The sequence below is a fragment of the Alosa sapidissima genome, chromosome 4 (assembly GCF_018492685.1).
Source record: "Alosa sapidissima isolate fAloSap1 chromosome 4, fAloSap1.pri, whole genome shotgun sequence".
In the NCBI taxonomy this organism is placed as follows: domain Eukaryota; kingdom Metazoa; phylum Chordata; class Actinopteri; order Clupeiformes; family Clupeidae; genus Alosa; species Alosa sapidissima.
In genome coordinates, this window is record NC_055960.1 from 37574300 (window position 1) to 37590831 (window position 16532).

At 45.0% G+C, this 16532-nt stretch overlaps 2 protein-coding genes across 3 annotated transcripts; one reads left to right on the top strand and one right to left on the bottom strand.

Annotated features, from left to right (window-relative positions):
* Window positions 1-281: 281 nt before the first annotated feature.
* mars1 (methionyl-tRNA synthetase 1) lies at window positions 282-11113 on the top strand. 2 transcript variants are annotated; one of them, XM_042088128.1, is made up of 22 exons: window positions 282-559; window positions 1360-1450; window positions 1566-1644; window positions 1735-1866; window positions 2014-2089; window positions 2322-2503; window positions 2711-2817; window positions 3031-3147; window positions 3406-3609; window positions 3900-4101; window positions 5118-5192; window positions 5355-5525; window positions 5740-5835; window positions 6008-6125; window positions 6361-6574; window positions 7038-7169; window positions 7758-7862; window positions 8150-8345; window positions 8760-8831; window positions 8964-8993; window positions 9712-9840; window positions 10269-11113. In XM_042088128.1, the coding sequence occupies exons 1-22, from the start codon at window positions 448-450 to the stop codon at window positions 10416-10418; spliced, it is 2790 nt and encodes a 929-aa protein (XP_041944062.1). In that variant the 5' UTR covers window positions 282-447; the 3' UTR covers window positions 10419-11113. The 2 variants fall into 2 exon arrangements, with proteins under 2 accessions (XP_041944062.1, XP_041944063.1); XM_042088129.1 differs by lacking the exon at window positions 8964-8993 and having other exon boundaries at window positions 283-559.
* An 18-nt stretch (window positions 11114-11131) lies between these two features.
* Window positions 11132-15520, bottom strand: ddit3 (DNA-damage-inducible transcript 3). Its single transcript, XM_042088137.1, has 4 exons — window positions 15396-15520; window positions 13740-13803; window positions 13163-13371; window positions 11132-12979 (listed from the first exon to the last, which is right to left on the bottom strand). Exons 3-4 carry the CDS (start codon window positions 13316-13318, stop codon window positions 12185-12187), a joined length of 951 nt encoding a protein of 316 aa, XP_041944071.1. The 5' UTR covers window positions 13319-13371; window positions 13740-13803; window positions 15396-15520; the 3' UTR covers window positions 11132-12184.
* Window positions 15521-16532: the final 1012 nt, after the last annotated feature.

The window sequence follows — 16532 nt, forward strand, 5'->3', positions numbered from 1 at the left end:
TTTTTGAAAGGAAAATTAAATTAATCATTTCTTATTTATGTGTTGACTAGTCTTTCACTGCGTACAAGCCTTGCTGCGCAAATTCTGGAAAGTTTTAACGTTCTTGGCGTGTAATAATTTACACATTTGATTGGTCGTTCTTGCACACGTGGTCTACCAAAACCAATCGGATTGAAGTACATCAGAACCCCTAAAACTTCTGGTGTCTGGAAATTGTAGTTCCTCTAAATGTGCCCTTTATCGTTGTGGGAGGAAAGTAAACGTATTGGAAAAACTACAGTGAAAATCATGGCGATTGAGTAGTAGTTGCATCAGCGCAGGCACCCGGCAGACTTTTCACTGCTAACTACACGCTGTAGGTCTGATAAATTGCTTTCATTGAAAAAATAAGTGAAGGTACTGTGAAAAGAAGAGTAGAATCTGTTTGAACAGGGGTTGAGAATCTGTATGCAAATCATGAAATTGTTTGTGAGCGAAGGTAATCCGCACTGTTTGAAAGTGTTGGCTGTACTGGAACTTACTGGAGTCAAATGCGACGTTCAGCATGTGAACCACGAAGGTATGTTCAGAGCCCATTGCAAGCTAGAGTGAAGCTAATGTTAGATAGCTTTTAGGCTATGTGGTACCAGCTGCCTAGGTTGTTAATCTTTCAACATTATTGTGATTTGTTCTGTTTTCATTACGTATATACCAATCTGTTAGTTCTCTGAATATTGGGGTACTAGCCTAGGTGTTCCGAAGGCTGTCCATTCAGTCAAATACACGTCACTCTGACAACTCGACTATTTTGACAGGTGTTGCTCTCTGTCAGCCAGTGGCCCTTAGCTTCTTACTTAATTGTATGTTTGCTTAACATGTACCGCACCTGACGAGAGCCTATTATTAATGCAACCTATGTGAAATCTGGTGAGATAAACCCCTGTCTTTAAATGTCGTGTGTAGCTTCTCCATAGATTGAAACGTAACTATGTGAGGGACAACAATAGTGGCAGCGGAAAATCATAATGCCATGCATCCGCTGGCTGCGTCTAGAATGTGTCTACATTACGTAACGAGGCAGTGTTTGCTTTTGTTTACAGAGGGGTCATCTATTAACCTGGACAAAGAAAGTGATGGGGGGGGGGGGGGTGGCAGTGGTGTAGTCTAGTTAGCTGTAGTGGATACTGTAATGTAGAATGTAGTAGTTAGCTGCAGTGGGTATGCTGTGATCAACCCCAAATGTTAATATGTATCCTTGCTTATTTTAAGTGGGTATACTGAGATGGTGATGTTTTTTAAGTGGTATACTGCATAGTCCTGCGTATCACCACTGGTTTACAGTGATGTTCATCTCTCTCATATACCCTTTGTGTGTTTCAGAGAAAGTGGTGCCATTCCTCAGTCGTCCAACTCTGCCTGCTCTCCATCTTCGCGGTGGGCTTTACCTGTTCAGCACCAATGCCATCTGCCAGTAAGTGTGTTACACCTTCACCATCATCAAATGCTCATCATAACTCTCTTGACTACAGATACAGTCATATTATAACCATATATATTTCTCAGAATAACATTTTGGTGTCCCACAGATACTTTTATGAAGTCAGTGGAACAGAGTCCAACAAACAAAGTAACCAGTGGCTGGAATGGGAGGCTACAGAACTGCAGGTACAGTTCCGTGGTACAGCTACTGTGATTCTCATGCGTGTAGCTAACACATCACTACTTATATGAACTAACTGAATATTCCCATGACAGCCTGCACTGACTCGCGCCCTCCACTTGGCGGTGATGCAAGGAAAAACAACAGATCCAGCCAAAGCACTCGAAGCTCCCCTTAGTTTCCTAGAGCAAAGCTTGACCAAAAGGACCACGACATTCTTGACAGCAGTATGTTCTCTTTACATCATTCTGTGTTACCGGTCCATGTGGTCTTTGATTCTGTAACTAATATCCAGTAATAGGAAATGCTCAATTAGGAGCACAGAGTACAAAGAAGATTGCTTATATTGTTTGGTTCTGTCCATTTATTTTCAGGAGACTGTGGGAGTTGCAGACATTGTCCTCTGGGGAGCACTTTACCCTGCTTTCCTAGAGAACGGTTTGAAGATGGGTAGGAAAGATTCTTCTTTGTTTATATGTGGAATAGCGCTACATGCTCTTGTTGCCTTCAATAAAAAAAATAGGGAAAACACTATTCAGCATAGCTGGCCAATTGAAAACTTTAACCATTCCATCCTCAAATTGTGTCCTGCCTTCATTCAACCAGAGTTTAACACACTACTTGTAAGAAGTTTATTGAAGCTGAGGTATGCTGAATACTTCTATGTTAACCTGTATCCAAGGTGAGCTGCAGTCCACAAAAACCTGGTTTGACCGGGTCGGGGTCCTGCCAGCCTGTGAGGCCTCTTCTCGGATCGTGTTTAAGGGGAAGGGCGTGGAGGCCCTCAAGGGATACCTGCAGAAGCAGCCAGTTCCGCACGGCTCTCAGGCACACAGAGACTCTCACACAAGCAGCCCAACAGAGGTGAAGGCCCCATCTCCACCAGCAGATTAGTTATCTCATTAACACATCCTGGTTGCACTTTGTTGTGTGTGGTTAGTCAGAAGTAAGAGATTGAAGAGACTATTTAAACATCCCTTGTGGTGAGATGTTGCTGGGTGATCTTTTCTGACATTGATTGATTGATTGATTGATTGATTGATTGATTTCCCCGTGGATACACACATACAGACAGAAGACTCCGACCGTGTCATGACGGAGGAAGAGATGGAGGCAGCAGCTCAGATCTGGAATCAGCGGATTGACTGCCAAACCAGGCCTGAGAGGAAACATCCCATGTGAGCATATCTCATTTCTTTAGCTCCAGTGCAGATCACCAGAGCATTTGCTATTGCATTTAAACAGTAATATATATTCATACACGGCGTAAACACTGATGATCTGCAGTGGAAAGGGCTGGATGTTATGTATGCTGATGAACGTGTCTGAAGTGTGTGAGTGAAGCCCGGTCAGTGCACTGCTTGACAGATGTGTGTTGTCGCTCTCTGTAGTCTGCCGGAGGAGGGGAAGCGTAACGTCCTGATCACCAGCGCTCTGCCTTACGTCAACAACGTTCCTCATCTGGGAAACATCATTGGCTGCGTGCTCAGCGCGGACGTCTTTGCTAGGTATCGCTCCACTCTGCCAACATCACCATTATCATGTTTTACACATATTTGTAGCAAATGTATATTTTTAAGGAAAACATATTGTTGGTTATCATTGGATGATTAATGGAATTATTATCAAACATTTATTCATGAATTATCCACTTCTAGAATATTTCTAGATAGAGATGTGGTCTAATCTGTCCTTAGACTCCAGGCAAAGTACAGCTTTTTTACCCACAATCCTTTGTGCCTCCCTCCTCCCCTCTCTCTCTTCAGGTATGGCCGCCAGCGGGGCTGGAATCTGCTCTACATCTGCGGGACGGACGAGTATGGGACGGCCACAGAGAACAAGGCGCGGGAGGAAGGCCTGACACCGCAGGAGATCTGTGACAAGTACCACACCATCCACGACAGCATCTACAAGTGGTTCCAGATCGACTTTGACTTCTTTGGACGCACTACCACCCCGAGACAGACTGAGTAAGTGCCAGATGTGTATATGGTTGTCTCTGGCTCTGAATGTCCTTTTTTGTGGTGTTTTTTTATGTATTTATGTGTGTTTGTATTGATGTGATTTGGGATGAAATTCTTTGATCCTGTAATCTGTCATTCAAATCAAAAGTCAAATAAACCCTTCTACTAAACTTTAGCCCTAAGTCTAGCCCTAAGTTTCCTTTTATTGTGGTGTTTTTCTGTAAAAAATAAATTGAAATAAATTCAATTACACTCCTCTCCTTTCTGTTCCTAATCTGTTTGTCCTTGTCACCCAGGATTTCCCAGAACATCTTCTGGCGCCTCCACGAGCGCGGGTTCCTCATCGAGGACACGGTGGAGCAGCTGCGCTGCGAGAGCTGCCAGCGCTTCCTGGCCGACCGCTTTGTGGAGGGTGTGTGTCCCTTCTGCTACTACCCAGAGGCCCGCGGCGACCAGTGTGACAAGTGTGGCCGTCTCATCAATGCTGTGGAGCTGAAGGTCAGGGGACATCCTTAGGACATACTGGGCATCCGTGCCCATAGACCTCAGAAGTTCACCTACAAAAAGAACCCAAAGCTGCCATTTTTGCCCATCTAAGGATATCCGGATCTCCTTATATGGGCAAAGATGGTACCTGGATCTCCTTATATGGGCAACGATGGCAGCTTTTGGGTCCTTCCTGTAGGTTTATTTCAGAGGTCTGTTTGTGTTTGTGGATATCAGATGGACTTTACAGTCCTAATCGGATACATCTGGATCCAGGTGTGCCTGGTTCCAGTTCACTTTTGTTCTCAGTAGGTAAGGTTAGATTATCAGGATGTTTAGCAGGGTTTTTATGTTTCTCATGATCTAATACTGTTCTCTATTGGAGAAGGGTTCAGCACCACTGCTTTATAGTACAACATAATGAATAAAATATCTAGCTTGTCTGAACTATCCTGTAGTCTTGCTTTTCCAGAGCTCAGGTAAGGTCTTTAGGACTAACAGACTGGAAATGAAATGGGGTATTTGGAAAACAAGGGTCTTAAGTTGGTAATGAAGCTGTAAAACCTGATTTACGCTGCTTTTGTATATGAACAGATCTGTTCTGTCTGTGAGCATTTTATTACCTAAAAACGGATGAAATTAGAGTATAATAGCAAAAATAGAGAGCACAGACGGAAGGTTCAATCCATATCCGTATCTACATTTAACGTTGAGCAGAAATGAGCCTTGCCCAAATAAGGTTCACATGTGGCATTTTATGTCTTAAAATATGAAAAACAGAATGACAATAAAAAAATATACGAAAAAGAACAGTAATTGCTTGATCTCGTTACAACATGGTTCGATTTGGGGCTAAGTGACAAAAGCTGTTTTATCTGACGGCATTGTCTCTTGGGGAAAGGGAATAATGCCAGGTTGTCAGAATCACATGCCCTCAGATGTTTGATGTCAGGGCTCATTTCTCTCTTCCTCCTCCCTGCACTCCCTCTCTCATCTGGTAATGTTTGTCATGTGCTTCCCCCCCACAGGAGCCTCAGTGCAAAGTCTGTAAACAAACACCCGTCATTCGCTCTTCCAAACATTTGTTCTTGGACCTACCAAAGGTTTGGACCTTATTTTTTTTTTTTTTGATTTTGTTTGTTTTGTTTTCTTGCCATCTGGCGTCTCTTCAAATGTCTTCTTATTCTGTGTCCTGTCAGCGGAGTTCCGCCTCTCCATGGACCATTTGGTTTGTGTGTCACTGTCACGCTGTTTCTCATCCGTAGTTGGAAGCGAATCTGGAGCAGTGGCTGGACCGGTCAGTGAGCACCGGGGACTGGACGACCAACGCTCGAAACATCACCCGCTCATGGCTGCGGGACGGCCTGAAGCCGCGCTGCATCACCAGGGACCTGCGCTGGGGCACCCCTGTACCACATCCTGACTTCGCAGGCAAGGTTAGACCTTTGGCCCCACTCAGGGCTCACTCAAGGCTCACTCGGGGCTCACTCAGGGCTCACTCGGGGCTCACTCAAGGCTCACTCAGGGCTCCACATGAAGGTGGAGTTTAGGTTTAAGTTGGGACACATTTACAGGAACCGACTTTCATAAGATTCCTAATATTTTTTGCTGTTGCTGTTTTTTGCTGTCTGTCTCTCCTTTTCCTCCTAGGTTTTCTATGTGTGGTTTGATGCTCCTATTGGTTACCTGTCAATTACTGCAAACTACACAGACCAGTGGGAGAAATGGTGGAAGAATCCACAACAGGTACAAAAGGATATGTTAACACATCTTTTATTTGTGAGCACTGTTAACTGCTTCACAATCAATATAGGACTTGTTAAATCTCATGTCGTATAAATGTATCTCTCACATTAAATATTTAATCACATTGCAATGAGATCATAAAGCATGTTCACTTCAATCATTTCACCACCAGGTGGAGCTGTACAACTTCATGGCAAAGGACAACGTGCCATTCCACACTGTGGTATTCCCGTGTTCTCTACTGGGTGCTCAAGACAACTATACACTAGTTAACCACCTCATTGCTACAGGTAACCTTCCTCCATCCAACCAACCCAACTCAGTCATTTGCACCTTTTTTTGTTATAAATGGTTCACGAGAGTACTTTATATAAGCAGTAGTTAAACTCCATAAGGAGGCAGAACGGAGCCATCCATGGGGTGTTCATTACTCCTCCTCCCTGAGGCTTGCTTTCAGGCTTCTGGGTCATGTCACTCATTTTTTTTTTCTATGGTGGGGAATTGTCATCTTTCTTTCTATCTCAGAGTATCTGAACTACGAGGACACTAAATTCTCCAAGAGTCGAGGCGTGGGGGTGTTTGGAGACATGGCCAAGGACACGGGCATCCCGTCGGACGTGTGGCGCTTCTACCTGCTCTACCTTCGACCCGAGGGTCAGGACGCCGCCTTCTCTTGGGCAGACATGGCCCTCAAGAACAACTCGGAGCTGCTCAACAACCTGGGGAACTTCATTAACAGGTTAGGAGCGGAAGTTGGCAAGCTTTGGGAAAAAATGGGTTTTGTTTCTTTCATCAAAAAATTATCTATAATAATAATAAAAAAAAATAAACAAAATATATAGTTTGTGTGTGTGTGTATATGTATATATGTATATATATATATATATATATATATATATATATATATATATATATATATATATATATATATATATATAGTATATATATATCTTACCCACCTTGTTTTTGGTGAACCAGCCAGCTTGTATATGCTTTAACAACAATATTACATATTTAACAACAATATTGTGATATTGTAGTAATTTAACATTTATAGCAAAATATCTCAAATGATTTCACAGAAGTGCTACATAGAGTGGTGTTAATGTTATTAAAAAATATTTTTTGCCATAACTGTCAGCATTGTTTGATGATCACCACGATCTCACTCCCACTTTCTCTGCCCCCCCCCCCCCCAACAGAGCTGGCATGTTTGTCAGTAAGTTCTTTGAGGGCTGTGTGCCTCAGGTGGTTCTGCAGGTGGAGGAGAAGAGGCTGCTGGCTCAGGTGGGCTGGGAGCTCAAGCAGTACATCCAGTTCTTAGACAAAGTCAGGTGAGGCCACGATGTTGGGATGTGTTTTACCTTGCACCGTTTTGCTACAGTTTCTGGGTTTAACAACCTGTTTTCTTGAAATTATGTGCAGTGGTGTGCTACGGTCTCTGTGATCTGTTTTCTCTTGTTTGGTGGGTATATCGAAGCTGCTGCCCAAACAGCAGTGGTGTTTATGTTTGTTTGCAAACTCAACCACAATAGATAGGCAATGCACACGATAAAAATATACAATAAAACATAAACAAACACACTACTGTTTATATTTAACTAAACATTTTGTTGGGCGGCGCTATGGGGCAAGCAGCTGCAGCATCCGTCTACATTCAGGTCCAAGCGCCCACGGAGACCCAGGTTCCAATCCTGCAGTCATCTCTCTCTCCTCACCCACTTCCTGACACTATTCACTGTCCTGTCTGAATAAAGGCAAAAAGGCCAAAAAAAATATGCTTCAAATCAATTGCATGTTGCTATATTTTATCAGGGCTGGAGCTGGACACTGCCCAGGTCTCGTCTTTACACTGGTGTTACTTCCGCGTTTGTATTCCTTGTGTAGCCCATCTCACTCCCTGTCCATTATTACCCCGACAGGATCCGCGATGCCTTAAAGTGCATCCTGAACATCTCTCGCCATGGAAACCAGTATATCCAAGTGAATGAGCCCTGGAAGAAAATCAAAGGATGCGATGCAGACAGGTGAGTCCCTTTACTTGGAGCTTGTCTGCTCATCTCTGTGGTTATGATGTTTATGAACTGTTGACAGCTGTGTTATCATACCAAGTTATACACACACATTTTAAGTCTACATTAATGTAAATATGTGCTTAATGAATTTGAAAATGGAGTTAAAATGTAAACATTTTCTAGTATAATATCTATACAAATAGTGACAGGCATTTGTAAACTAGCGTATCCAACATGGCTGATTTGGATGATTGGTTGACTTTTTGGGTGATTGATTGATTGACTGACTGACCTTTCAGGCAGCGCGCAGGCACCGTGACCGCCGTGTCCGTCAACATGGCCGTCCTCCTGTCTGTCATGCTGGAGCCCTACATGCCCACGGTCAGCGAGACCATCCGCACGCAGCTGCAGGCGCCGCCCAGCTCCGCCCACATCATGCTGCAAGGGGAGGGCAACTTTGTTTGCTCGCTGTCCGCCGGACACCGCATCGGCACAGTAAGGGCTGGTCGCTGGAGTGCCTGGCCGTACCAGGCAGAGTCCCTGGGCACGGCACCTCACCCTGCCGGCCAGTCAGCACGCAGGGTTATTTATGACCACTCATGTAATAGTGTGGAACTCACGCTGCCAATTAGAGTAATTACCGGCAGCTGCAAAGAGGACTCCCGAATTTGTCAGCAGATATGGCATGTTCTAGATCTCAGATCTTCAGTTATGAAAGAACTGTTCCCATTATAGGGTTCTTGAGTAGTTTGGGTTCCCTATATTTAATTAACCTGGGGTGATGGGCTACTTGTTGGGAGCAGAAAAGACACATTTGAGTTGTGTTATAAATTGATTTTGTGTTTGTTTGTTTTTTATTCATTGACTTGCATCTGGCCATGTCTCCAATACCGTGTTATTCCTTTGCAGGTCAGCCCATTGTTCCAGAAGCTTGAGACGGAGCAGATCGAGTCCTTAAAGAAGAGATTCGGAGGCCAGCAGGTCAGTAGAAAACTCTAGAGTTGTCGTTCTTTTTTTCCCCCCTGGTAACTATCCTGTTTTCTAGTCTTATTCTGTACCTATAGTCTTATTCTGTACCTAACATACATCCTCCCAACCAATCCCTCTATACAGCCGGAGGAGGAGGAAACATCTAAGAAGCAGGTAGATCTCGGAGCTGGGTGTGGAGATTAACTATTTATTTGCTGTGAGGTGCTGTTGCCCAACTAATTCAAAATTGACAACTGACTGATTAAGTCCTGGCCTGTGTGTGTGGTCGTGTCTGTACTGACAACTGTAGTGTTTAACATCAGTGTTGTGCCTGGATGTTTCAGTGTTTTCGCCATCCACAAACCAAGTGTGTGTTGTGTGATACGCCAGGCGTAGAACTCCATAGTGTGTGTTGTGTGATATGCCTGGCATAGAACTCCAAGTGTGCGTTGTGTGATACGCCTGGCGTAGAACTCCAAGTGTGTGTTGTGTGATACGCCTGGCGTAGAACTCCATAGTGTGTGTTGTGTGATACGCCTGGCGTAGAACTCCATAGTGTGTGTTGTGTGATATGCCTGGCATAGAACTCCAAGTGTGCGTTGTGTGATACGCCTGGCATAGAACTCCAAGTGTGCGTTGTGTGATACGCCTGGCGTAGATCTCCATAGAAACGCCACGCCCAACCCGCACTGGCACGTTTTAAATATTTCACAAGTGTTGCGTTTGTCATCTGCATTCTGCCATCAGCGCCATTTTGAGGTGTCCCTCAGCGCCATTTCGAGCGCCTAACCAACCCCTGACTCCCGAGCTAACCAGAAAATATATTCTACTGCGGAAGTTGCCTGTTCAGTGGCGAAAGCCCCCTAATGTCCATTTGCCTGTGTCCTTTCAGACGCCGACCATCGCCCAGACAAATGCCGCCACCAAAACCAGCGTCCCCGCCCCTGCGGCTGCACCAGAGACGCCCATCATGGCCGACCCCGAGCTCGCCAAGCAGCTGGCGGCCGCCGTTGCCGAGCAGGTAAGGGCCACTACTCGTGGGCTGACGAGATGGGTAAACCGGCGGCTGGAGTGGACTAATCATCACCAGCTCTGCGTGCCCGCCATTCCGTGTGTCGCTACCGTGCCGCCTCGCCTTCTTGCCACAGCGCTGCCTTGCGTTGCCACGTGAACCGCTGGGGTGGGGGTGGGGTGGAGGGAAATGGAGGGAGACCAGGGGTGGGGGTGGGGTGGAGGGGCCGCACTGCGGCACAGTTTCGGTGTGAGCCGTTCCGACTGAAAGAATGCTCAAGTATTGCGTCTCCCCCAGCAGCGCGGTGGTGGATTTCAATGCTGGGTTACGCTTTGTAACATCCGCAGAATGTAAATAAATAACTGTTTCATCATTACTTCCATATGTGATGGTGATCACCCCCCTGACACACACACACACCTCTCTCTCTGTAACAGGGTGACAAAGTCCGGGCTCTAAAGGCCCAGAAGACAGAGAAGGCTGTCATCGGAGCGGAGGTGGCCAAACTACTGGAGCTGAAGAAACAGATGGCCTTGGCCGAGGGCAAAAACCCGGAACCTTCTCCTCAGAAAGGCAAGAAGAAGTGAGACCATAACGAGAGATGGTAGATGGAGACGCTGAATCTTAATCAGAAATGGGTGGGAAGCGAGTATGAGTGAGGTTTGTATACGGTTGTGGGATCACAATGTGAATGAAAAGACAAGGCTGCAGTCTGTAGAGGTCTACACGGGGGTTCAAAGGCAAGGGGGTTGGAGAAAGGTCCTCCGCTAAAGTGGAGAAAACAACCACCATCAAAGCCGCAGGAATCCACTGGAGTGTGTTTCCGAGGCTACTGATGTTGGCAATGAAAGGGAATTGTTTCATAGGAACATCAATTCTTTAATGAGCCTTTTCAAGTCTATGTGAATAGCGATGGTTAATGCAAGGTCTGGGCTTGGCTGTTTATTGGAAGAAACAGATGTATGTTTTTTGCCGTAAAATACATTTTTTAAAATTCAGGACATACTTCAGGGACTCCAATTGTAAGGCCATATACAAAATCTGTCTTTTGTTGATCATATAGATGAACTCCTACACCATGTTTGTCATGCAGCCAAATTAAGCAATTTCCACAATAAACTTGTTTTAATAAAAAAATTTCTGTTATTATAAATACTGCAGAATACAAAGAAGTATTGTACAATCACAATGACAAATGAGCCGGCATCAAACGTTCCTTTCTTCCATGTGTTTTTTTTTTTTTTTTTAATGAATAAATGAGGGTTACAGCGTACAACCGTGTGAATAAAAACAAATACAATGCAACTAACAGGTTTTAATCATCGTTACAATAAATATGCATGCATTGCTTTCACCTACAACTTACAGTTCCTATGAAAAGGTATATGAATAATATACATTTGAGCTGTGGATATTTTGAATAATGGCAGTAGGCAATACAAAAATAGCTGGTCGATCAGGGTAAACCATATATTGCAAATATTGCTGCCTCAACCTAATAGTTACAGAAAAAAATATTTCTACTACAACCTGCACTGGTATTTTACTGCATGTTTTTCTTATAGAGATTACTACAAAAGCTTAGCTATACAATAGATGGCATTTTAAAAAAAGACCCCCACCATACACTCACACACACACTTGGATACCTTCCTGAGCTCCTGATCTCGGCGTGAACTAGGTATATTACAAATTTAGCCCTTGATATCAAACTAAAACGTTGAAAGTGGACAGTTCCGGAAGAACGGTAGCAATGAAATGCACTCTCCACGCTCAAAAAAACACATTTCTCTTTGGACACTCGCTATCTTCTCTTCATTTCGTTTAGTGGGCTACGATGTTAACTACGATAAGATAAAACCTTATGTTCGAACAATCGTACTTCCCGCCTACAGAACTCCAATGCCAGTCTACCCAACACTTTTCCATTCTACCCCGCTCCATTGATCTCATAGTGCTCCGTTAGGCATCGATCGGTCTTCTCTTCAATCAGAAAGACGTAAATTGATAAAGCAACACTTACAGGAAGCGGGCGTTCGTTATTCATGCCCAATTAATCAACTCAAACGGGGCGTGTCTTCCTTGACTTCAGCTCAGCTTCACTTTCTCATCACCCTTGCTGTCTCTAACATTCTAAAGGGAGGCTCCTTTTGACCAGCCCATCCATTCCTCCCTTTTACAACTTGGTACTCTTTTTCCCTTCTTTCTTCCCTCTGAATATGCATAGCACTGTCACCTGTTCAACCTTTACTGTTGAGGTCACGACTTTTCCTGAAGCCAACGCTCTCCAAGCTATAAACCGCATTTCACTCTTTCGCATCTCACTCTCTCGTTCTTTCACTCTCACATTCTCTCACTTTCGGGTGTTCACAAGTCTTTCGATCAGGGCGCGGCGTGTTCGCTGGACTTCCTCGCCCAGCCTCTCGATCTCAGCCTTGAGCCGCTCGTTCTGGTCGGTCAGCTCCTGCACCTTGCGCTCGTTCTCCTGTTCGCGCTCGCGCCGGCTCTTCTTGGCGGACGATGACGAGGAGGACGACGACCCCGGCGACGCAGCCCGCTTGCGCTTCCCGGGTCGCGGCGACGACACCAGGAGAGCCGCGGAGACGGGCGGCGGCGGGGGAGGAGGCGGGGACGGAGGCGAGGACGGCGGCGAGTGGCCAAGGCGGGCTGGGGACTGTGAGGCACATGAGGACGAGGAGGAGGAGGAAGAGGAGGAAGGGGAGCAAGGCACGGTGGGCGGCCCCTCCTCACTGCGAGCGGGCGAGGGCGGTTGGCGCCCCTGCGGCAGCTGCTGCTGGTGGTGGTGGTGGTGGTGGTGGTGGTGGTAGCCGATGCTCGCGCCGCTCACCATCACCGCACCGGTCTCCACCAGGCCCACCCCGCCCTCGCTCAGCAGCTCGAAGAACTCGGGCGGCAGTAGGTCGCCACCCGAGCCGGAGCCGGAACCCTGGCCCTGCGCCTCTCCCGTTCCCCTCCGCTCCTCCTCCTGAGCCGGGGGGCTGAGGCAAGACGCTGGGGCCTGGGTGGGCAGCGGCGGAGGAGGAGGGGGCTCCTCCATCACCCGCTGCACACCCTCGCCCCACGCCTGCCCGTCCGTAAGCCACGTCAGCGAGCAGCTCTCCAACACGTCCAGAAACTCGGGCTCCTTCTGCGAAAACGAGAAGAGCAGAGACGACGTTCGTTAAAACATGGCCACGCAGACGCGTAAACAACACGGCCGCATAAATAACATCCTTATACCCAGACGAATGCCACTGTAGCGTTAATCTAAAGAAAATCACGAAAATAAGAACAATAGAAATAAAGTAGAATTAATCGATCGGCCACTGACCTCAGAGCAAGGCGGGGGTCGAGCTAGTTTGGCCCCACCTGCGTCAGAACCAAGGATGTCCTGCAGATCTTCATACCACGCCTCCAACTCTGCACCACACAACGGCCCCACTCCGGGGGGGTAAGGTGGGGGCAGGTGCAGCCACTCCGCAGTCATCTCAGCACTCAGTCGCAACGCACAGATACTCTTCCACACGGTACACACTGGACCTGCGACCAATCACACACAACGGCAAAGGTGACGGAGGTGTTCACCGAAGCTGGTGTGTCGCTGACATTCACGTAATGGCCATACTAGGAAAGTAACCAATCGTACCACCTAAACTGAAATTTTGTTATTTGATTGAAAGCTTCTCTTCCCTCCCATCTAACTTCGTTGAGACTTGGGAAATGAGGACACTTGGTGGCCAAACGTATGAATTGCATTACTTGATACCCCTTCAAGGGTGTGATGAGTTCATTCAAAATGGAATTGGCAAAATGTGAATAACACTACATCTACAAATGAATAACACTACAAATGAATTAAAATATTGTCATTTAAATTGCATTTAAGTGGAGAAAAAACAGCTGCTTACCTTTCAAATGTCCTCTTAATCAAGTCTGGCGATGTGTTGTCGGAGATAGTGTATCCCAACAATTCTGGAGGACAAAATATAGAAGTGTGAATGTTTGCGAGAAAATGACAGCAAAGTGTTTGACATTTGTGGTAATTCAAGTTTTAAAATATGTCAGTGTAACTGAACTGATAAGTCTCATTATGGAACAAAACATGTTAAATCCTTCAAGAATATGCAATCCTGTGAGTTCCTGAATGTTGCTTAATGTGTTTTTCCCTAAAGAGAAGAGTTTGGACAATGACTTGTCGGCTGCCAAGGGATGTAGTCCACATGGCACTGTCATTAGTAGGGTAATATTGCAGCAAAATTTAGGTCATTGGTTTTCATGTAAACAAAGACGCATTGTGTGGGCTCCAGGGCGCCCCTAGCGCGCGTCTGATGTGACAGACGAAGGTTGAAAACAGCCTTATTTTCATTTAACTCTCATTCCGAGCCCCAGACAGTGCCACAGCAGGCCCACCTGTCTGCTTTATCAAGAGGATTAGCCTACCTGTTCTCAAAGTTGGCTTTCATAATGCCATCATGTCAAGACAACAATTTGAATGAACTACAAGCCCTATAACAGCCTATTATCATAACAAAAGTTTAAATGCGACAGTAATCTGTCGATCCATGTCAATTCTATAAAGGTTCTTTCAGATCACCAATGAAAACAAATCGTTGCTGAGTTTTATAGTCTGAAAAAAGTCTAGCCTATTCCCCACTCCCTTTACACGGCCAGCCCACTCAGCAGTGTACAGGAATCTTCACAGACATTTGTCGACTAGGCTACAGCCTAGCTACAGCAGAGAGGCGCTCCAGAGACACGTTAGATAAGCAAAGTCAACTGGCTAGCAAAATCGTTAAACAAACTACGATTACGACATTTTGAACTTAGTTGTCATTTGCACGAGAGGCTTAATATGCTGTTATTTATGATCTTGAAACTTTGTTTTTATGCGAGCTCTAGCTGGGATTAGGTTTAAGCAGTCCATGTCTGCCAGCCAATTACGTCATGGAATCAAAGTGGACGGAGGAAACAAAGGCTGTGAACAATACTTAAAACTGCACAAATGTCACAGAATTTGGAGCGACTTTTCAGCAAAGAACAATGTGAGCATATTCTGAGTTATTTGCACATAAATCTTACTTTTTATAACAAATAATGTTTTGACTCCGTTCAATGACACTTCAAACAAATAACAGTGTTTCAGTAAATTTCTACTAATCTGGGAAATAATTCAATGCTGGATGAGACTGCAACCCATGTGTGGGGTTTATGTATGAGATGTGCAGTCATTTGACAGTTCCTCGGCTGTCAATGATGACAAACTACCATCAATTAGCGGCTCGAAAACTTCAGTTCAGAGTCAAGAAGTGATAGCGTACTTCACGTCAAGTATAAACATAAGCCATCGGCCACACATTAAACGTCTATAAAAGGTGCTGTCAAAATGAAATTGAGAAGACCAACTGTATTCCCAAAACAGATGTGGGAAAGTTGCCAAAATATTCACATTCTTGTTTTCCAAAAGGAAAAGACCATGATCACGCAAGCTACTCATAAACAGATTTGCAACCAACAAGTCAGTTACCAAACAAATACTAGACGAAGTATTATGGTAATTGACTTACCCTTTTTCTTTTATTATGCCGTTTCCTCGACTGTCTTGGATTCGGGGTGTGAATATATTTTAGTTGAGATTGGTGACAGCACATGTTAACCATTGTTCAGTATAAGCCACTGAATGTGAATTTCGGAAACTCCCGGAGACCTTTATAAGGAGTAACGTCAACCTAACACGATGGGGAGGGCTGTTATGCACAACCAAACCTCGAGGTTCGCAATCACTGCGAGACTGACGTGTAGCCTTACCAATCCAAAACAACAAACGAGGTTCTTTTGCTTAGTGACATCCAATGAATGTGAGCTTTTATGAGGAAAAGGCAGGCCTAGATGACTTTGCTAGTTGTCCCAATCTGGGTAGTTTGTGTGATAAGAAAGATGTGATGCAGTCATAAGACGGCCAGGACGAATTTGGGGCGTATGGGAGTCACATGAAAGGAATGATGCAATGCTTGGCAACCGGTTTCTAGTCGGAGATAAGACCAGCAGAAGCTGAACATGTTTTATTTAACAGGCTTTCGTTAAAGCTAAATCTAGACAAACTACCCATGTTGGAAAATGTAAAAAATTCTAATTCATTTTGCTAGCGTTCGCAATTCACATGCAAAATACCTTGCAATATTAATGCTTCTCTGAGCACAGTTTTACGACAAATTTCCATCAGTTTGCCTTCTGGGGCTCTTGAAGTATACTAGACCACTGACGAGTTTAATTTAGGGTCGCTGTTCGATGTTTTGTTTTGGTTATGTGATACAATGTCGCTGACATGGCGCGTGGGAACACTTGAAAGAACGTTCCAATGAAGTTTGACTTCCCGTCAGACCTTCCTTTAGGAAGTAGCCCCTCAGTGTGGGAGACTGAGCCATGTGGAAAATTGAGTGTTTACTTCACGTTTGCGTATTGACATTTTGACTCTAGAAAATGACCATCTGATTGAAAATTATTAATTCCAAAACAGTGTTATATGCTGTTAATAGCATATTGGACATTACAATGTAGCCTAAAGTCTTTGGTCGTTGATTAGACAAATGTTGACATTTTATTGGTAGTAGCCTAGCCTATATAACCATTACCTTATGACAGTGTCATTTATTAAAGGATATCAATCTCCTCTGACCTATTTGCCTTATTTTCCGCTGCCCCTA